Here is a 22968-nt window from a genome sequence, read left to right as displayed (position 1 = left end):
TGTACCACTTATCTCCTTTAAACAGTTCACAATGACACCAGATGACTGTACCAGCCCCCAGGCAGGACTGGTTATGACAATGGAATAACCTGAACCACCATGGGACTCCAGACTGTCCAGGTGGAAACCAAAACTAAAATGTGAAATAACCATAAAAAAAGTGCAAAGAAATCTCTGATCCTATTTCACAGAGCACAGCAACTCAGCAATTAATCTGTATTAAAAACAAAGAACATACGCAGCTTATTACAAAAAATTGTGTTGTTAAGAGCTCCAAATGAACAGGCATAAACTAAAATGTTTCCATTCAGAACATCCTTCACTAACATATAAAGCTGCACTGAAGTAGTTAACCAAGGTAAAATATTTCACATACCTTGAAAGAGCAAATTTTCATTCAAATGTTCAACTTTAATGCTGCCAATTTTAAAATTCACTTAATTAAGAAGCATCCCATAATGGTTTGTGTTAATGGTAACGATTTCAAGCAGCAAGTGATTCCACAGACAGGGGATTTATGGGGGCAACCTGATGAAGAAGCAAATTTATGGCAAAGAGAATTAGGAATTAAATATTAGCAGAGGCTGCTATGCTACAAGAAAATTTGAATACAAAGTCAAGGTGAGCTTTCAGTGGGGGTGCAATGGGAGTATAAAAAACAGCAAACTCCTAAGGTGACAAGGGGAAACTTGCAGTCTACAGCTGAGTTAACGTTTTCTCACAGCAACTTCGCAAGAAATCTGGTAAACACCCTACATCTTGGATACTGGACATGCAATCTGAATTTAGTGCCTTGGAACTAGGATTGATCCCCGAAGTATGTCACATTATATAGAGAAAAAGACTTTCATCAAGTATTTTCTTTCAGTTGTGTTCCCACAAAATTATACTTTAAGGTTTTTGCTTTACTCTGACAAAACCAGAGTTCTTGCCAACTGATAATTTTAGAACACTGTTCACATCTGAGTAGCAGAACTCAGGAGGACAGGGGCAACATGCTGGTTAACTTCCTGAAAGAATTGAAAAGTTCTACAATAACTGTATAATCTTTACCATCAAAGAAGAATCTATTTAAATAGTTTGTGGAGAAAATAAATCCATTGCTGATGTAAGGGATATATTTTAACTGCAAAGGATACTTATTTTAAAAGACAGTTTTCACAAACACACATACAGGAGCGGTCAACAATCACCACCTCCTATTCTACAGACAGCTCCACAACATATTACAATTATATTGCTCTACCTAATCAGAAATTAAGCCTTTTTATAGTCTCATAGAGTCCTTTTGTGCTGTTACAGTTAACACTTCAGCTTTCAGTAATGACAGTCAACCTGAGGGGATAACAGAGTGCCTCATTAAACATGCTAATAGGAAATACTTGAGAAAGCAGTGCATTTGAATGCTGTTCTAGTACACTAACCATCTCTCTAGCAGATAAAGTTAAATTATTCATTGCACAGCTTGTACTTGAGGGTGAGTATCAGTGAAAGCTCAAGTCCTCTCCAATACCTTGGCTTCCCACCCACTGCACATATCCAGTAAAGACATTATCAGCAGTTTATAACTGGTTACTGAAAGTTATTTCAAGGATGACTGGAAGCACACCGCCCCATTTAGTATCTTCCCTATGTCAGATTAGTAGAAGTCAATTTCTTAGCTGCAGCACAACTGTACTTGGCTACAGGAAAGCACTGAAATGCACAAGGGCAGAGGGACAAACAGCAGCACCAAAACCACAAGAGAACATAGATCACAGTAATGGACAGACTGAGGCGCATCTCTTCTAGAATGGGTTTCAACATCAGCAGCCTTCATTCAAGTCTGGTATTTTAACACTAATTCACTGAATTGTAGAGAGCTGGCTCATCAAAGCCTGTACTGTTGAATACCTAATAGACAAAGTAATTACAGACCTTTACATCCCACCTAGCTACCAGCCCAAATCTGTGTGAGCAACATTGTAATTATAACCAAAACCCAATGTTGCTATGTGGCATCCAACTGTGAAGGAGTCAAGGACCAGAGCAATCTGAAGAAATGCAAATAAAGCTCCTCACTAGTTGATATTGTCTTAGATTTACAGCACAATCATATCTTAATGAGCCTGAATAAATAATTCTTTCTGATGACCACAAGAAGGTTTTTTTTACTGTTTTGTGCTATCAGCATAGGTCAAAACCACAAAATCCTTCTTCACTCGAGAAAACCTCAAATTGTGTCCAGTAAAAACCACCACAACTGTCATAGAGTAAATGCAATGCCCCAAGATGAGAGCATTACCTTTCCACAAGAGTAATTTCAAGTTTCAAGCTCTCCCTTGTTCAAAAGATACAGAAGTAAATCCAGCTCATAACAAAATTACCATGCCAACACAGAATACAATTCCTCCATAATTAAAGTGTTAAGGCCTTTTTCTGGCATCTCCAGGACAGCACCTCAGAAGAACAGCCTAGGATAATCACACATAGAAAAGAGACATGAATATTCAACAAAGCACAATCAAGGAGGGACTATTTATCACAGTTCTGGTTTTTCTACATTGAAATTCTTAAAGTCAAGGAATATTTTAAGTATTTTAATAATTTTCTGGTTATGAAATGGAAACAACTGAGCCTTGACACTTCAGGGAAGACAGACAAGAACCACCTACAGGCTACAGTGTGAAAGTGAAAGTTTATTAAAATAAAGCTTCGTTTACTCAGTTTATTAAAAGAAAACAGTTTAGGAGTTACAAAAATAATGTAGTAATCTTTAACAGCAAACAGGCAGTAATTTAAAAAATACTGAGGCTATTCTATGATCCAAATGTTAGAACCACTTCATCTGTGGGGTCCTATTCAACACAACATTAGCACTACCTGTGGAACAGCTCATTTTGGGAAGAAGCTATCCCTAAACAAATAGCTTTTTCTATTCAAAATTATGTTGAGATTATTCAAGGCTATAATAATTTTTAAAAACCCAAAACAAACATGTTAAGAGGAAATTTATCTTGAGTGACAAAATCAGAGAGTGGGATTTAGTTAACCCAATTAACTTTAATTATTTAAGAGGCAAAATAATCAAGATAATTATCCAGAAAATGTGAAGCAAAGTTCTTTGCAACTGTCCAAGCCTATGACCACACCTAGCACTACAGATGTCAGTTTTACACTTCTCAGCAAGCTGGAATTAGTTACCTGTGTTCAGTCATTTTATGGCTACCATCTGTTCCTATTAATCCAAGATGGGAAAATCCCAGCCAGACCTCACCCAGCTGCCTGAGTTTTCCTGAGTATCCCACTGAGAATGCCATACTGGGAATCTGTGCCTGTAGCTCATATCTGTGGGATTCCATTTCAGAAAGATACAAGAAATCATGAAGAAATGCATTTTTGAATCATTATAGCAATAGCAGAATAACAATCAACCCTAGAAGTGAGTAAAAGCTATCAAAAGCATCTAGGAAAAAGTTCTAATTTGTTCTGTTTCAGAATTTATTTTGATCAAGAACTATTTGCAAAAAAAACTGTAACTGCATTGTAAGATGCAGACTTTCATTGTGAAAGAGCAAAGCAGCCTAGATGTTTATACCACTCAACACTTATTTTTACATGGCAAAAACTTCTCACTTGAGAAAATAAGAGCATTTTTTTTAATTTTCACTTGAAAATTACGAATACAACATAGTAGTTTCCTTTATGACAGCCTGTATAAACACCTAAGTCAAGCACTACTTGATCTACCTCAAGAGTGGTTTCAGTTTAAATAAATACTAATTGAGATAAGCAGTGCTTTTCTGCAGACATTCTCTAGCCCCAGCAGACTGCACTGCTTGTGCTGCTCACAGCCAGCAAGAACCAGCAGGTGAACGTGCTCAGGTCCTGAGGCAGCCCCAGGCACAGACAAGGAATTGTTTCCCCATCCAGTGGCTGCTCCCATCCAGCAAGGCTCATCTGGATGAGCATCCCCATCCCAGCTCCCCACTGGCCCCTGGAGGCCTTGGATCTGGTGGCTGGCACAGAACTGTGCTGAGGCACACATCACCATAAGCACTAACTGAGAGGCTGGGGGTGCCAATCTGGCTCTTTCTGCTGACTCAGCCACACAAACTGCAATTTCTAGCAGGGAAATGTGGTTTTATAGTGACCCAGAAAGATTCATCAGGGCTCATCTGCATGGCCCATATATGCCAGAAAGTCAGAATTATAAACACAATATTTACATGGTTGAAAAAAATCAATCGCACATCAAAAACCTCAGAAAAATGGCTGAATGCTTCAAGGATCAGCATGTATTTTCTGTGCAGAGAAATTTTATTTTCAGAGGACAAGGGTAATGGTCTGAAAGCTATACCAAAAAAATGTTTCTTTCTGGCTTTACACTTTTGCTTATAATCCATTTTTTCCCTAATTCTACTATAGTGATACTTGAACCAACTTACAAGAATTCTAAGGGAAGTGACATATACATAAACATGAACAAGCTTTGGAAGCTGAACTCAGCCAAAAGCATACCTTCAGGTTATACCTGAAAGCTATAGTTATACTCTTCAGCTAAGATCTAAATTGTTTTTAACAGTGCCTCTTTCTTCAAGTGAAACTGGTTTACTTCTCTGTAACTTGCTTTAGGTTTCACTGGGTTTCAAGTATAGCAACTGTCTCTAAACATGAAGTTTCAGATGAAGACTAGCAGAACCACCCATTTTCTTACCAATAACTTGCAATTATTTAAAAAAAAAACTAGAAAGACTAATCTCATTGCAAATTTAGTGTTTTAGAGAAACAAAAGAACATTTTAGAGAAAAAATAACATTGAATTATTTCATTCCCCATTCAGTAAAGCCATTCCAAAAATACTGTTTGTCTAATGTATATTCCCAGTAATTTTGTGCTTGCCATGGGTAAATACATTGCAAACATTCAACACACAGAACTATATTTTTATAGGAATTGCTACATTTATCCACTTGTGCAGAAAACAGCACGACTGGCAGGAAGACAAAAAATAAACAAAAGCCATGTAAGCCTTTTACAGCCTAAGGCTTGATTTTTTTAATCTAAGTTTCAATGATGTCTTTATAATGCAAGTAGCACTCATGACAGTAATGTAAGTATAACTACAGTTAAAATGAAAATATAGGAATCCCAGCAATTGCTCAGTTTCCTTCTACACTAGCAGATTCATATACAACCAAGCTTGTGTCTACAAACACAAGTGATCCATGCAAAGATAATAAAACTCCTCTTTTTTGACCATATGGGAAAATATTTGCAGTATTGGAGGGGGGGGAGTGGTAGAAATCAGTGCAGTACCTCTTCCTCAAGGTACCCTCTGTAGCACCCACATTTTGCATGCCAGGGAGAGCAAGGCCTTTCCCAGTGCCCATGGGTGAAGTCAACCAGTGCTGCACACTTTGCTTTAAGAGAAGCAGCTCAGCTTAAATATCTAGCTGCCACTAGTTATTTAAAATATAGATATTTAAGTGTGATATTTAAGGTATCACATATAGATACCATATGTGATATTTAAGTGTGATATTTAGTGTCCTTCTCCTCATGATCTGGAGTTTCCCTGCTACTAATTCCATGACAGCTGCTCAGGGCCAGTGCAATGCAACTGTAATAGAAGAGCATCTATGGAGGAATCCCAGGTAAAGATCTCTCAAGAAAAGTGGTGGTCTCAGAGAGGGTTTTAACTATAAGCACAAGGATCTTGCATTAGAGTGCTCTTAGCAGAGGGATAAGCCAATTTCTTCATGTCACACAGGTTTGCACATGGAAATGACTTGTGACTGCTCTCCCATGCTATCACAACTGCAGCACTCATGGTGTAATATTCAAGTTGTCAAGGGATACAAGGTTACTTAAACACTTCTGATGTGTATGTACTTCCACCAGTGGCTTATATTGAAAAAAAAAAAAAGAAGCTACAAGTGAAGAATGAGGCTGTTGCACCTGAGGGGGACAAAAGCAAGACAGTGGTGTCAAGTGCTAAAAGGAAAAAAGGAACAGATCAACTACTCCATTACCAACATCTAAGGGACAAAAAGCTGAGGAAGCCTCAGCCAACCAGGAGTGGATGGATGCTGTAGGTGGAAAGAAATTACTGCTAAATTTTGCGGGAAATGGACTGCCAAAGAGCTTTCCAGGAAATGTTGTTCTCACGACTTTCAATTGTTGACAGCTAGCAAGCAATTCTCTAGATGCATTGTGATGGACAGTCATTTTCCAAACAGCAGGTGTAATTCTGGCAACAGTTGCTTTACTTCAGCGTTTACTTTGCATTTTGTTACGTCCTCATTCAGCACCAAGCACAACTCCTGAGTCCCCCTGCAGAGCAGCCCTTCCTGCCCCATTTTCACTCTCCAGGCACATTAGCAGGGGAGGACTCAGGCAGAGCTCCAGGTCAGCCTACAGAGAAAGCTGGGAAAACACTGCATTGCTCTTGGTAAATCTCATTAAGTGATACAAGACTTTGATAACTTTAGATAACCTCAAGATTAAGAGGAAATAAAGATGGGTATCTGAAGTGCCACTCTGCAACTCAGGGCACTGCACTGATTCTCCTGTCAGTCTGCTGGGTTGCCCCTATATAGTGAGAGAACAGTGAAAATGAGAAATTTTAAGAAAAATTAGGTGCTGCAATTTTTAAAAGTATATCTGACAGTCCCATTCCAATTAACACAGATACAGCAAGTATCTCTAAGATAGAATCTGCTTTTCCTGGGACTTGCACTAGACAAGCTGCAATAAATCAGTGTAAGCTGTCAGATAACAAGCTGGGCAATGAAATACTCCACTGCTTCAGTTTGCTGTCTGCCAGCCTACAAGTGACCCAGCTTTTTTGCACTTGAGGCACAGCTACTGGAGGGTAGTAAATTTTAACTCCTTCATACCTGCTCCCACTTAGAAGTGGGTTCCAACCTCAAGACTGAAAAGTTTATAGTTAAAAATGAAGGCACATTCTCCTTCGAAGTGACAAGACATTCTCATTTAAGGTTCAAGCTTTAAGGGAAAAGATTCATGCTCAAGCTACCACTGAAAAAAATAAGTAAATCCAGGATCTCTCTGAAAAACAGACTTTGCAAGCCCTGTGATTACAGCATTTCTCCACTCTCACTGAGAAAAATTTATGAAGAAATTTCCATACTTGAGGATAACTGAAAAGTCTTAGACCAGAGCAGGGAAGGATGTCTGAATCCTCACAGGACTCTTTCCAAAGAAACTCTATCGAGTAATTACTATCTCCCATCTTGATTTTCCCTATATCACATTTCACCTGATTTTTTAATTAAAGTATTTAATTAAATCTTCATATAAGATTTAATTGAAACATCAATTATGGTAAAACCTAGCTACATATAATTGAATTTCCACTCAAAAGTAAAAATCACTTTTTTACATTTTAAAACATTTTTGCCCTACTTCCTCTTTCTTATTTCCCAAAACAAAAGGTAGGGACTGCTGACAATACTGCAAGAGTGCAACATCAGAAAGCAGAATTAATTACCCACTGGGGAAGAATCATTAAACTGAGCACTAATAAAGTAACTGTGAGCAGGAATGGAACCAGTTGTGATAGCTTCTAACAAAGGCACTAGGAACAATGAAGCACAAAACAGCTCATAGGTGACTGGATCTCTGAATTAGTCACTATCCACTCCTACCTGCGAAGTCAGTATTATTTATACTTGCATACAGTAAGAAAATAATAAAACCACGGTATTTTCCCCATAAAATTTTACTACCCATTGCAAAGCACACGTGGATGGCAGGCTTTTGTCAATGAGGTTGGGAATAAACTGCTCTAGCAGAATGCTACTCTTCCTGTCACCAAAGATAACCTCCTTAATAACAGAATCCTCCTCCCTAACACTTGTAACCTACTGCAATAATACAACAGCCAGAAAAGCTCCTCATGGACTATGCTTCCAATGCAGTGTGTGCTTTCAGCACTTCAAATGTCTACTGCTTGTCATCTTGAGATCGACCTTTCATGTATTCCTAAAGCAATAATAGGTTGAGAAGCGTTTGCTTTACTCTGTCTCCTTTTCACAGTTGTTCTGAGTGTTCTTTGGTTTGTATTTCTACTTGTCAGCAGTATCAGCCACTAAAAGCAGAAAGAATGGCCCCATACCCCAAAGCCATTCTTCATATCTTCTCCTGTCCTCCAGAGCACAGCTGCAGAATCTGCTTCAAACACATTAATCCTGAAAATCTGTACACTTGGTTTACAACATCCTCTTGCAAAACCATCTTCAATCTCCTTTTTTCTCACCACAAAAATACAATCAACTCCTAATTAAAATATTCAGCAATAGAATTTTATTTCATTACTCAATTCTTTCTGCGCATACCCGCACATGTGGAACTCTCCAGATGTCTGCATTCCTTCCCACATCCCACTGTGGCTAGAAGGCCAGGACCAGACATTGTTTCTCACCAACATGGGCCAGGAAAGACAAGTATGGCAGATGAATTACTGAGGTTCAAACAGTGCTGCTTTAGCACTCACACTTCCAGTTCCTCCTTCTGTGCACCAATGCAAGGACTGATTTCCCTACATCCCAGCCCAAATGAAACCCCCTGGAGAAACCTGAGGGTAAGAAGCAATTGCAGCTAGCAGAACTGAAAAACTGAAGTTTGACTGCAGCAAAGTAGTTCACAAGAAGTCCCCATCACACTTAAGACACAAGCACAGTTCCATCCTGTGTATCCCACAAAGAGTCTCCAGGAAGAAAAGCAGAATGAATACCAAAGCTTGAGGCAGCAGGCTAACAGGCAGCCCAGGCTCAGCCTCATCCAACCAGCACACTGCCAAGGAAACTGATGCCCCAACAACTCATCTGAAACAAATCCATACTCAGGGTTAAAGTGAGCATATAAGCAGAGGCTCTATTAAATCAGCCAGAAACATGTTAATATTCTAGACAAGGAACACCAGAAAACATGCCCACAGTCCCTTAGAAGTTTCACCACCACAAGGTGAATTACTGAGAATTAGCTTCTGAATAGATTAAGCACAACTGTTCCAAACAGGTAGCTCAGATCCTGCTAAAGATCCAATTGGTATTACAGAGGACATAGGACTGCTGGTCTTGAGCTATGAGGAGAAGCCTTCTCTGCCCTCTGCATAACAAGCTTGGAGTACTGTTTCCTCCTGTGCAAGGAAACACTCCACATCTAAGAGGATAATGATTAATGGCCCAGATATTACATGGGTGTCAGGAAAGCAACTAACTTTGAATCAGGGAGAGGCCAGCAGACTGATCCAACAGGCAGCTTTTGAATGAAGGGAAGGAGTAGGTGGAGACAGAGTAGGCAGAATCAAAGCTAAAACACAAACAGCATCTCTTCTTATTCTCAAGTCACCATCAGAGACACAACAGAAGGTGAAACAACAAAGCATGACCTAAAAAATACACCATGAAATGCTCCAGCTTTTTCAGAAGCACACAGGCTGTTGAGCATGATAATATTTTGTGTACCCCATCTGGAAAACCTGCAGACTGAGGTCAGGAGCAGAGTGAAGCCCTAAACCTGCAGGATGGCAAGATGCACAGAGGAAATCACACAGACCACACAGGTGCAAACAAATATTGTGCCCTACAAAATGCTAGATTTTATGATAAATAGTATCTTCTCATCCAAATTGTCAAAGAACTTAGTAAAGTACATTCCCACTCCCTAAAAGAGAAGTTAACATTATTTGTGTAATGCTCTACTCAATGTGTGCCCATGTTTCTGCTAAATGCACCAGTGATTTTTTCCAAGAACACATCAGTCAATCATTACAAGAGGAAGGATCTGTGCTTTTTTTCTCCTCCTAACCAAGATCAACGCACACAACAAAACCAGACACAAGTACAAGCTCAAAATAGTCTCAAAGTGATTGAATTTTAGGGGTAAAACATCATGAATGCCTACATGCAACATTTAGCCTTTTCCACTTCTATTTTCAGGATCTTGAAATTGCCCAGGTGGCCTTGGATTTCATTTGTACCAAGCTGTTCCAATGTGAATTGGACTGGTGAGGTCAGCAGCACCTATGATTAATGCAGGAGCAGGGAGTCTACCTGGCAAAAGACTGAGCTGAACTCCATAGTGAATAAAACCAGTCTTACCTTTTCCCCTCAGGCAGATTCCCCATTCCTGTGCTGACATAGCTACTACTGACCTCAACAGTCCAATAATCAAGGACCTGTGAACAAACAGAAAAGGTCACTTGTATGCAAACATCTGCTGAAGTGCATGCTTAAAGTACACACAGCTCTGGACTTATCCACTGCTTCCTCCATGCTCCAGTTCATCCATTACCACACTGCCTTCCTCAGATTTCTCCTCAGACTCAGTCTCTCCTCAGACTCTCCACACTCTCCATCAGAGCTCCAACCAACAATCCTAAAAATATTAACTAACAAAATCAGAGAGCAAGTACTTAGTGCTGGTACTATGATTATCTCCTTAAGTTCATAAACAAAACTTCCTAGGTAGGCAGCTACAAGGAGAAAAGTTCAAAATAACAGGCAGAGTAGGTCTTCATACAACTAGGAACAGCAAATAAAGCACACTGATCTGAACCTTAAACACACAAAAAAATGCCATAAGCATGAGTATTTCTTTCCTACCATCACCTATTGAGAAAAGAAGCACTAAATCTGACTTGAGTCCTCTGACTCTGGGATTCTGCTATACCATCCTCCACCAGCTATAAAAGAATTTAGGCTCCCAGCTCTCCCCGTTCCCAATTGCACTCCAGTGAGATGTTCAAAGAGGCAGTAAAAATATTCCCTGGCTCCAACACCTCATGTAGGCTCTGTGCTTGTTATATTTCTAGATTGCTGAAGTTGCTCCAGCCTTCTTGTCATGGCTTTCATCATAATTTATTTAGTTAGCTACCACTCTTCCTATAAAAATCTCATAAGTACTTTATTAAGTATATTTATTAGCTTCAATAAGGAGGTTTTGCTTCTGAATATCTTTAGGAACTTTTAAGATAGTAGCTTTTTTTTTTCCTTTCCTAACTCCTAATAATTTTTACAATTGGAATGTTGACAATTTTTACAGCTGAAATGTGAAACCTATGCTACAAAAGCATGAGAAAAAAAATTGCAACATGCTTAGAAGTTAGTTGTCTTTAGCATCAGGGTCATCTAACTCTTCCCTAAAGAAATTACTGAATCCTGACTGCCTATTCATTTTTGTAAGCTAATGATAGAGTAAATCAACAACTCTATTTTTTTCCAGGTTAAGTACTGCAAGCTCCTCCAAGACTAGTGCTGTAAAACCTGAAGGGTCATGGTGTTTGAATTTCCACAATATTAGTTAAAAACTCCAAAGAATCACAGATTCCAGGTATCATAGTACCATTACAGGTTTTGAACAAGAATCATTGGTAATTTAAGGGAGGAAATCAGAGGGATGCAAACAGGAGCTGGTCTGGTCTTGTTTCTGAGGCTAAACTGCACCACAAGGCATGAGAGCAGGACGGCAGCAGTGCTCCTGCTCCCTGCCTGCTCCTCTGAGCACAGGAGTACTGCTCTGGTACTGCACTAGGCAAAAGGAGGAGTACTTCCAGATCTGCTCATCTCTTGCCCTTGGAAATGAGAGAGATGCAAAAGCAAGAGCTGATGAACTGCAGAAGACAGCTCAGGGAAAGACATGAATCAAGGCAATTGCTATAGTATTCAAATACTGCCAATATTTAACTTTTCTGTTAGAATAAATGTAATTGATGGCTTATGAACAATGGCACTGCTCTGACAGCAACATATCAGTCCTAACAACATGAAGTTATTTAATGACACTAAGGTCACCTTCATGCTTTTATGACTCTCAGCTTGAAGGAAAGAAGACAGAAAAGAACAAACAACCCAATGCAACACTTTGACATCCACCCATTTATTAGAAGTGTGGTCAGTTCAAGATGGATTTGAAGTTCAAATTATTGGCACCTTCAAGCAGGCCTAAGTTCAAAGTTCTTATCTGGTGAACCAAAAGTAGGAGTGCTAAAACTATGAAAATATACCTAGAGAACTGTCCAATGTTACTAAGAAAGGGAGATCGGTCACGTCTTCATAGGGTTCTTGCACAGAAAAAGTATTTAGGAGAAGGAACAGGAATTTCTTATGAGCAAACAGAAATTAAAATGCTTCTTCCACTGGCACATGCCAGCAATCAGTTCAGTAGATGTTTCACTCACCAGAACACATTCCCCATTTACAAGGTCACAGCATGGGCAACACAACCTGTGCAACCCCAGGCAGGTTCTTCTGCTCATTCCAATTTAGAATGCATGCCCTGTATTTCCAGAGAAAGGCAGAAAAGCAGCTAAGCACAAACACATACTTAATACTTCCAGCTGCTGGAAAACAATCTTTTTCCAAAGTGACTATATGCACAGACACATTAAAGCCACAATCACTGGTTTTGCTTCCCTTTCAAGGGAAGCAACAGTACAGAAAAACATGAGGCTCCCAAACAAATGGAAAGGGAAACAAAAGGGCTGTTACTTCTTGTTTCTGCAGGTTAGCCTGCAGAAACTCCCACTTCTGAGAAAAGGCTTGAAAACTCTTGCCATAGGGTTCCCACTTACGGCACCCAGTTTCTAGAACTATTTAATTTTGTCTAGACTATGAAAATGTAGTTGATGTCAAGGTGACTTTAATTTTAGCTACACATTTTTGTTTACACAGCAGGTTCTCCTCCATTTTTGGCATCTCCTGGTTTTGTGTCTATCATCTGGAGATTGACAGCCACTTCACTCCTGCCTCAGAGACAACTGAGCATGCAGCTGCATGTGCTTGGCTGGCTGTTCATTAGATAACAGAGCTCCTCAAAGCCACCACTTGAGATGAGACTTGTGGAAATCAGATCTTCCCAAGTACAGTGTTGAAAAGAGACCAGAAAGTTCTAGAACTGATGCCTGAACCAATTGCCAGGCCTTCAGGGAGAAGAAAGGGAATCCTTACTTCTCCCTGAAGACTGTTCAGCCTTGTAGTGTGTGACAGCCTGTGTGCTAAAAGCATCAGGTATTCCTGCCTGGAAAATTTTTTTGGCTGGAAGTTGTCTTGTCACTCAGGAGTAGAAGCAGAATATGCTTGTTGCTGTGGAACACTCACAAAGGATGAGACCCAAGGTCAGTGCCAGGTGGTCCTGGAAAACAGCAGCTCTAATGAGAACCAAGAAGCCACTCACATTAGTCACAGATGACAAACCTCATCCAGAGAGCTGCTCCCTTGCTGAATTACACTGGAAGAATCAAGGAGGAGGGTGGGAGAAAAGTTCAGTGAAGCTGGGGTGACAATTCCTGAATACACACAACTAAAAACCCATCTACAGAGGAGGGGGGAAAAATCCCTGACTGACAACTTATGGACAAGCCCAAGGTAAAGGCAAAAAGTTGCATTTATCAGTAAACATACACTTCTGTTTTTTTATTAAATTTACACAACTGCTTCAGTGTCTGAGCTCACCAGCACACAGCCTCATTAAATGATGGCAGAAGTCCAAAGAAAGTCAACCCAGGTGCAATCCCTAGGGCACTCACGGGGACTCGAAACAAGAATCTGTGGTTTGAAAGGGAGGAACACAAAAGGAAGTCTGTGCCAAACTGCAGAAGAGGCAGACACCCTTACTGTTCAGCTGAGCAAGAGACCAAACCTGGGGGAAGTGGGAACACATTGGACAACCCCATGGCTGAAAGTGTGTTGTGGCCCATCCACAGCCAGCTGGAGGGGGAGAGGGGCTCTGGGGTTGCTGTGTGGCATTTCATCTGTGCCAGCAGCAGGTCTGGAAGGGATTGTGAAGGAAGGAGGGACAGACTGTCTGTGCTAAGAAACAGAAGTTCAGTGACTGGGTATATATAAAAAGCCAAAATAAGAAAACACCTGTGAAAAAAATCCCCTTCAGAACATGCATTTACTTTGAATAAATCCTTTACAAAACCAGTCTAAATCTGACAACAAATCAGAGGAAGATCAGAAATGGAAAGAAGAGGAACATGTGCTTTTAAATCTTCATTTCTACAACTATCATGAGCAAAATACATTTTAGAAGAGTTTGCACCCAAGCTGCATCAAAAGACTTAAAGAGAGTTTAGCTAAAGTAATCAGATGGCTCCAGGCTCATCCAGAGCTGTGTTAGACAAGATCTGTGCAACAGAATTAACAACTGCTTCTCTTGATACCTGTTCAGAGGCATAATCATTGCAAAGAAAAGCCCAAAGGTGGAACTCTGCTCTCCCGATGTTCCTCAGTCACTGGTTTCAGGCTTCCAGCAGCTCAATGCAGACCCATGCTCTTCACAAGCTTCACACCAGAACACTGATTGTACAGGTCAGATGTAAAAGCCCACTGATGAAGATCCAAAAAGCAATTTTGCAAACAAAGCTTTCTATCAGGCCCATTATACCTCTGTGGTGCCAGCATGCCACACAGCCACAGTTTCTCACTTTGAGTCCAACCATCTTAAGTAGGAATCACCAATTTTCAGAACTGCTTTAGGACTTGCAACCCAAAAGCTTACCATATTTGAATGTAATAATCCCTAAGATTCTTAAAATATTATTTTTAAAAGAAACTCATGTATTTTAAAATAGAATATATTCTACAAAACTCCACTTAAGAGCTACATGTGTTGTAATTAATCTTGAAGTCTACTGATAATGAGATAAGGAAAAACATAATTTAAAATACCTTTTCAGCACCTCCTTTCAGTGATTCTTTTTCTTTTTTCATTGCTCCTCAGAATACAATTGGCAAAGTACAAATCAGTACACTCAGAAAAAAAATTAGGTGCAAGTTCTGAGAGTGCAGAGCACGAGACAGCAGCCAGCACCTCAAATCTGCTGCCTGGACTGTCCCCAGATACCCTGACTTGTGCCTCTGCTGACAGGACTGGTGCAAACTTCAGCCAAACGTCACTCAGACCCAAGAGTTCCAGCTGAACGATTTGCTGTCTCTAACATCACAGTAAATGGATGCTACTACAGTTTCCTGTAGCAAACAAAGCATTCTGAAAATAAGCCCATCTAGAGTGCCCACATGAATTTTTCAAGGTAAGGAAACACTTGTGTTTAACACTACAAGCTTCCTTCAAGTTGCCTTTTTATCAGGAGCAAAAGACCATAATTTCAATTTTATGTCACCTATGAAACGCATGCTTTTATATTTTTCCAAAATAAACAAAGATACTAATAATCCAACAAGGATTATGTTTCAATAGAACAGTTTGACCAAGTACAGGGAAAAATATCTTAGGAAAAATCCCATATTTAAAAGACAGAAAATAAATTCAAGGTTTATGAACTATGGGAATTAATTTCTTTCTTAAGTTAAATAAAAGCAATAGCAAAAAGGCCAAAATACCTCCCTTAGGACTTTAAAGAGTGTCCAGAAGAATCAAAAATCAAAAAATTCTCTTAGATGTAACTCTGTGTACTTAATATTGTATTCTGAAATGGTCACTAAATATAAGGTAGCAACATTCCTGTGCAAATTGCTGATTTTTGTATTACACCATCAGACAAAACATTAATGGAGTCAGTGCTTCTTGATGTGACAGTGAACTGAGCATAGAACTGTGTATCCTGTCCAAGACACACAAAATTAGAGGACTTGAAAATATACAGTTTTTAATCTTAAATTAATCCTGGTACCCTGAAAGATTTCAGCTCCAATCAGAAGCTAATGTGTCCTTCCAGATGCTTTTGCACAAGAATAGATTAATCTCCTAAAATACAGGGATTCAATCCTGAGCGCACACAGTAATGTCAGTACCTTTAGGTCCTGGAAGCTTGGGTGACCATCTGTGGGCAGTGACAGCACAAGAATCAATTGCAACAACCCAGAAATTTGTCTCTCCATCCCCCTCCATCCCTACTGCCAGCTTATACCAACAAACCACTGTCTCCAGAGGTAAAAATAGCTATGAACCTCTGGACTGAAAATTACAAGCATCTGTCAGAAGCAGCACAGCATATTTGGGGGTTGAGGGTGACTCCAAAATGCACCAAGGTATAAACTCCTTTAAAAAAACCTGGTGGACACTCAGTTATAAAAACAGACTGAAGCTTCAGAGCTTCCCGTATCAGGTTGCTGAGGGAGGATGAGAAGATTAATCTGGTTTTCCAAGATAAAAAGACACTGAAAAACACCTGAAAAAGCTCGGTCATATTAAAAAAAAAAAAAAAAAAAAAAAAAAAAGAAGGGAAAAGAAGGTAATAAAAACCAGCACACATATCCTAACCTTTCATAGGCAACATGTCATACCAGGTATTTTCTAGTATTTCCACAACATATCTAGTAGTCCAGATTATATGGCAGACCTTTTTTTAACCACTTCAAATATCATACAGGGTTTGCACTATACGGTGCAAGTCCTTTGGATAAATTTGGTTATTTTTGTCATTTGGCATTGAACCTTATTGTCAATAGCAGCCAACCCCACCAGGGGAGCCACAACCATATGCCAGAACTTTTCACTCCTGCCTAATGCTGAGTACAGTCTTGTTTCCTTTGCTCAGAAAATGACCTACATATGTAGTCAAAAGATGCTACCAGATGCACTACATATGTCAGATTCAAATATAGCCTTTCAAAAAATACTAGAGACATTTTGAGCACAGTGAGCAGTAGGCTTACAATGTGAAGAAACCTCATGTATGACAGACAGGAGTAAAGGAGAAGATAAGGCACCTAACCAGGCAGGTCCCCATTGCACTGCAGACTCAGTAACACACATTCTGTAATCCTAAGTAACTCGGCTTTCACGAGAGCTTGGGTAATGTGTGTATTAAGTAATGCCTAAGCCACACATTCAGCAAGAAAACAAAACCTGAAAAGCTGATCATTAATTGAGCACCATTTATTCTGCATGCCCAACAAGACAGGAGTACCTAATTATCCAGCTAATGATTGTACATCAAGACAGAGATCAGCTATGGAGGAGCAAGCTCAGTGCTGTCACTTCCTGAACTCTGCTCAAACTGCTTTCCTTCCACAGGTGGTAAGCAAGTGTTGTTGCAAAAGTAACCTGAACAGCTCACTCACTCCCTGCAGCACCATGCCAACACCCACCTACACCAGCTGTGAGCTTTAAACCTGCAGCAGCCCCAGATGACAGAAGGATAAACAACTCCCATTGCAGACAGATGAGCTGTTGGCAAACCACGACCAAAGGGTTCAGGCAAATTAGGACATTGGACCAACCACAGCCTAAGAAAGAAGTGATTTTGCAAACATGGCTGTTTATTATTATCCTTTCTAATCTCTGGTTTAGACCCAGTAGCCGACACAACAGGAGGAAGCCTTCACCATTATCAGATGCCAAAGGTCCAAACACACTTTGTACCAATGACTTCTTTACCCAGCTAAGTCCACACTAAGTGTTACCAAGCTCATGCAATCCAATTTCCTAAATGTTTGGATTTTGCCCCCATTTGCTGTAATGAATATCTGTCCAAGTGTTGCTCCTTGGACAGATATTGTTACTCCTGACATCTGGCTCAGACAAATTCCTAAAGACTCCAGGGCACCAGAACTGCTTGGAAATGAGCAGGGACTAACAGCCATAACCTTGTTCTTAAGCCATTTAGCAACTGTCATGAACTATGTATTTAGAAATTCAGATCTGAAAAGAGCTAAGGATATTCCAAGCTCATGCTGAACATGTTTTGCCTTTTTATGCATTCTCTAAAATTTTGTATTAATACTGAGGGAAAGAGGGACAGAAACGGAACATAACAGTCTCCACCATAAAAATCTATTCAACATTTACAATAAAAGAGGATTTCGACTTGTCCTTGAGAGAAAGACTTTATTTCCAGAAACATCTCATTCTGTAATGGCTGCAGAAAAAGGACAGTTTTTCCATTTCAAAACAGCTCTAAGGAAAATGGTAAAAAATGGACAAGACAGACAAATGAGAGATGTTCCTCATTTCAGCATATATCCTCTGGTTTTCACCCTTGAAAGTTTAACTTTATTCCTTTATAAATCACAGTCACAAGGAAAATAGCCATTTTCTCACACAGACAAAATTAACACTGATCTACCCTGCAGCCAGCAAGGGCAGAGGGAACATCACCACATCTGCTTTTACAGCACCACAGTACTGATCACAACACAGTAATTCACTTAGTAAATGCAAAAAAACCCACATGTATCTGGAGGAGATCTTTTGACGGGCAATTTGCAGAGAGCTACAGGGAAGAAACCTTAACTGTGTATAATTTTATACATTTCTTAGAAGTTTTTACTGGTTTTCAGGTAGGAAAGCATTCGTAACACTGCACCCCTGCACCCTCACATTTCAGCAGTTTGCATTATTGCTGAAGTGTCGCGTTACTGAACAGACCTCTCACACCAGCACTAGGAAGCTCTGGCTCACTTTGGACAGTAAAATGATAGTCAGAAGTCTCCAAGACATGAAAGGGAAGAAAAAACTTCCACCAATTTCTAATGCCTTCATTAAATTATCCAGGCTCCCTCTGGTGGGAGATTTAATGCAGAGACTGTTCCAGTTTGCTATATGAGAACAGCTTTGAATCACAACAGGTTTTTTTCTTCTGTAAAACAAACCGTGTTACATCTGGACTCTGCAATTCCTGGAGTCTCTTGTCATGCTTAATCACAGCAACCTGAAGTAAAGCTTTGTTTCTGGCTCTGAACTACATCACATAAAGAAGAGCAGTCAGTGATTTAAAAAAAAAAAAAAGCTAAAACATCACATTTTTAAAACACAAATTATTGTCTTTGTGCTCCAAAATCCCAGAATATTTCTCCTTTCTTACTTCAGCTCTCCAGAGTCCCAGCAGAACCACCACCTCTGCTCCTGATGTGGACAGAGGCCAAAGAAAGATTTCTCTCCCCAGGGCACACAAGAAATCTAGGGCTCCTAGTTTTCATTTCTGATTATATATTGATTATATTAAGTCCCAGGTCTCATATCTCTCCAATAATTTGAATATCATTTATTTACACTATGGTCAGACAATTCCAACATGCCTATGTATCTCTCTACAAATCACACACACAGGAGTCAAGCAAACCATCCATCCATTTCATTTCTCTACAGCCCCTGAAGTTGTCATTTTAACCAGTTACAGTAAAGGAACATGACAAGCTTTACAAACACAGAAAGACATCACATGTGGTATTTTTAGTATCTACCACTAAATATATGTACTACATATTGCCATCAAAACTCCTGTTATCCATGCAATCTCATAGTCAAATTTAGTTTTGCCTCCTGAACTTCATTACCAATATTATCAACATTCTGCAGTTTAAAGTCTTGAAATAAACAGCAAACATGCAGAGAGGTAGCATTCAAAAGAAAAAAATTAAAAAAGAACCATCCAAATTGAGGTAGGAAAACTGTAACCCGATGTTGCTGTACGGGAAAAGCAGCATGAGCCTTCTCATGGATGGAGACAATTTTGTTTCTGACAGCCCTTATTATGACTCACTAACTTTTCTTCCTTAATAAGGCCACAATTTGCATCAGAGAAAGTGTGTCTATAACAAGCCTGAGGACTCAGAAAACTATCCAATGGTTAAGAAGCATAACTTTGCTACACCGACAAAAACAATCTTAGTTCTCAATTTGTCCTTGTGCTTTCAGATAGAAAGGGATGCAAGACTATGCCTACTATAGTCCAAGAATTCTGATTAACCTCATACAGCCTATCTTAGATGATGAGTATAATTCAATTACTGCCAGATAGGACGGCAGCTGAAGCTGAGGAGCAACTCGGACTTGAGGGCTATTTAGGATATAGTCGGCACAGAAACCAGTCTCACAGGTCAGAGAAAACAGTCCTCATCACTGCAAGTTCCTTGGGACAACTACAAAGTTTTACAAGAACCCACTGCTTGCAACCCATACAGGAAGGCAAATAAAGAGCAGCAATTCACGTTCAGTATATCATCAATGAAATCCACAGCCTTCCAAAGCAAGCGTTAACTTATTCAGACTAGGGAGATTACGACCTCATTTTGCCCCAGAGGCATTCCTTTAGTGCCCAAGTAAAGCTACGTGGGGAACCAGTAGAGAGGGATTTACAGTTCAGAAAGACAGGCGTGATCTCCTCGCCCCTGACTTCCCAGAACCCCCTCAAATGCAAAGCCTGCGGCGTGCGGTGTGGACACTGACAGACCACCCTAAACATGAAACTGCAGGAAGGATGTGAGACCATTCTCCTCGTACAGAAAACAGACAACTCTCCCAGCAACGGGGCAGGACTACACCACCTGTAGTAAAATCGAGGAGGGCAAGCACACATCCCATCCCCTTGCACACCGCGCTGCGATGGCCATGGGACCCCGCCCGGACCTCGCTCAGCCACGCGTTCCCCTCGCCAGCTCCCCAGCCTTGGGCACTCCGGGACTGCTCCGCCTTCTGCTTCACCGCAAGGGGTTTGCGGGCGTGCAGGGACGGGCGATTCCCGGCTCGGTTAAACCTCCCCGGGGAGCGCTGTCCCCGCCGGGCAAGAGCCAGGTCCCCGCGGGGGAGGGAGCCGGGCGGGGCGGTGCGGCACTCACCGATGCCCAGCCCCACCACCACGCGTCCCGCCAGCAGCGTCTCCTTGTCGCGGGCGGCGGCCAGCACGCCGGAGCCCGCCGTGAAGAGGCCGCTGGCCAGCAGGATGCAGGGCCGCCGGCCGCACAGCCCGTTCAGGACGCCGCCGGCCAGGGCGGACAGGGCGGCGGCGCCCACCGTGCTGGAGACGAGCAGCTCCTGCCAGAGCGCGTCCAGGTTGAGCTCCCTCTTGAGGAGGAGCAGCGCCCCCGACACCACGCCGGTGTCGTAGCCGAAGAGGAAGCCCCCCAGGGCGGAGAAGACCGACACCACGTAGACGAAGCCGGGGGTCTCGTCCTGCTGGAACTGGCGCCGCGCCGCCCGCTCCAGCTCTCCGCCCGACGCCGCGCTGTTGAGGCTGGAGCAGGACTCGGCGGCGATGAGGCTCCGCTCGCCCGCCGCCGCGCCCGAGCCGGCGGACCCGTCCGCCTGCCGCCGCCTCTTCTCGCCCATCAGGTTGCTCAGGCTCCGCAGCGTGTACTCCACATTATCGCTGGCCTTGCGGGACATGGGACGGCCGCGGCGGCTCCCGCCCCGACCGGGGGAGGGCAGGGGGCTGAGGTGGGCGGCTGCCGGGCTACTCGGACTCGGGCGGCGGGGCTGCCGCTGCTGCCGACGCTGCCCGTCCTCAGCGCGCCCGCCCCTCTCGGGCCGCGCTCAGCTGGGTCGCATCATCCCCCCGCCGCCGGGCGGACTTGAGGGGAAGTTGCCGCCGCTCCCAGCGTCCGGGCGGAGCTGGAGGCGGAGGCAGGCGGGGACAGCGCCGAGCGCGGCCCGGCGGGCGCAGGGGCGGGCTCGGCCGCCCCCCCGCCGTTCGCTGCACGGGGCAGGCGCGGCCCGGAGCGCCTGCGCACGGAGCGCCCCCGCCGCGCTCGCTCGCGGGCGGCGGCGCTGGCAGTGGCGCTGGGGCCAGGAAGGAAGTCGGGAGGGAAGCCAGGAAGGAAGCCCTGGGCGGGTGGGCGCCACGCAAGCCTGGGGGCCGGTCCCCGAGCCCGCGGAGCTGTTCCCGCTGGCAGCCCCCGTCTGCATGAGGAGCAGGGGCCGCCGGCCGGGGCTGCCCACCCGCGCGGTTTCCGCACTGTCTGGGCAGCGCTGTCCGGGTGCCGGGCGCGTAACGATCGAGGTCCGCTTAGTAACTGGATCGTTTGAACGGAGACAGCGTTCCGCGTCCGCGTTTGTCGTTTTCTGAAGCACTGGGTGATACTGTCTGTGCTGCTGTGCACGAACGTAGCGGGTTTTCACTGCTGGGGTCTCCCGGCTCTCTTCGTCCAAGCTCACTTGGGGGGACCATTTCAGATCGTTAGTGTCGATCGATTGTCCCACCTCCCCTGCTCTCCCTCTTTTCAGGGTGTTGAACGGGAAGGGCCCTGGGGCTGCGTAGCTCCAAGAACCCGTTTGGCGCTGCTGTCCTGGCTGTCGCTGCCGGGGCTCCGAGCGAGCCTTCCCTGCCCGGCCCGTCCCTGCCCGGCCCGTCCCTGCCCGCTGCACGGGAGCTGGAGCCGGCGCTGCTCCCTCAGAGCGCGGCCAGAGCGCTGGAACGGGCTGCCCAGGGACATCTGGCTGCTCCCTGGAGACACAACACCCGCCTGGACGTGTTCCTGTGCAACCTGCTCTAGCTAACCCTGTCTTAGCGGGGCCGTTGAATGATCTCCAGAGGTCCCTTCCAGCCCTAACAATTCTGGGATTCTGTTCCAAAAACAAAGGGAAATTGCCAGCAGTTGTTCAGAGTGGGACAGGTTTCTTACCATGTAGGAGCAGAGTTTGGAGCTTGTTCTCGTGTTTGTGCTCCAAGTAGAGCATCATGTTTTGCTAATTCCACCTTTAAGCAGTCTTTTTGGGGATTTTTCACCGGGATGCAGAGCCTGGCGGATCCTGTCAGCAGGGAGATGTGTCTGGCTCCATGAGGACCCAGGCAAGCTTTGCTGCCAGTGTGCATGGAAGGGCCTTCCAGATGCAATGCATTTTTGGGGAAAAGTATATGTCATAATATCATAATATTATAATTTGTACTTCTTGTATGTTGGCACGAATATGGATAAAACAAAATTTTCATTCTGACTTAACTGTCTTCTGCAGAGATTCTCATAATGAGGCCAGCCAGCACCCAGAGAATTTTGGTAATTAACTGGATCAGTTACCAGCCCACACCTTGTGAGCAGTACTAGTCATAGCCATGTGAATTTAAAAATGAGAAGAGGGAGCAAAGTCCAACATGGCCAGCTGCACACAGTCTCTTTGGTGGTTTGCCTCTGCCTCAAAGCAAGCTGTGACATACTGATACTGGTCCAGATAATACTAACTAAATAAAATAGTGAGCTGTAGTTACTAAAATAAGTATAATAGCAGTGTAATAATGTCTCTATAGGTAATCCTGTTAAAGAGAGATGTGGCAGTGGATTT

At 42.8% G+C, this 22968-nt stretch overlaps 1 protein-coding gene across 1 annotated transcript in view; it reads right to left on the bottom strand.

The window, feature by feature from the left end:
* Positions 1-21260, bottom strand: part of SLC2A13 (solute carrier family 2 member 13) — a 143459-nt gene extending 122199 nt beyond the window's left edge. Inside the window, exon 1 of the mRNA XM_054272783.1 lies at positions 20532-21260. Within this exon, the coding sequence (XP_054128758.1) occupies positions 20532-21078 (547 nt within the window). The 5' untranslated portion in view covers positions 21079-21260. The remainder of the gene's footprint in view (positions 1-20531) is intronic.
* Positions 21261-22968: the final 1708 nt, after the last annotated feature.

The sequence above is a fragment of the Melozone crissalis genome, unplaced genomic scaffold (assembly GCF_028551555.1).
Source record: "Melozone crissalis strain CALT ecotype California unplaced genomic scaffold, PUWL_Pcris_2 ptg000004l_1, whole genome shotgun sequence".
NCBI lineage: Eukaryota > Metazoa > Chordata > Aves > Passeriformes > Passerellidae > Melozone > Melozone crissalis.
The sequence above is the reverse complement of the archived record's forward strand: the minus strand, read 5'-3'. Positions and strand labels throughout refer to the sequence as shown.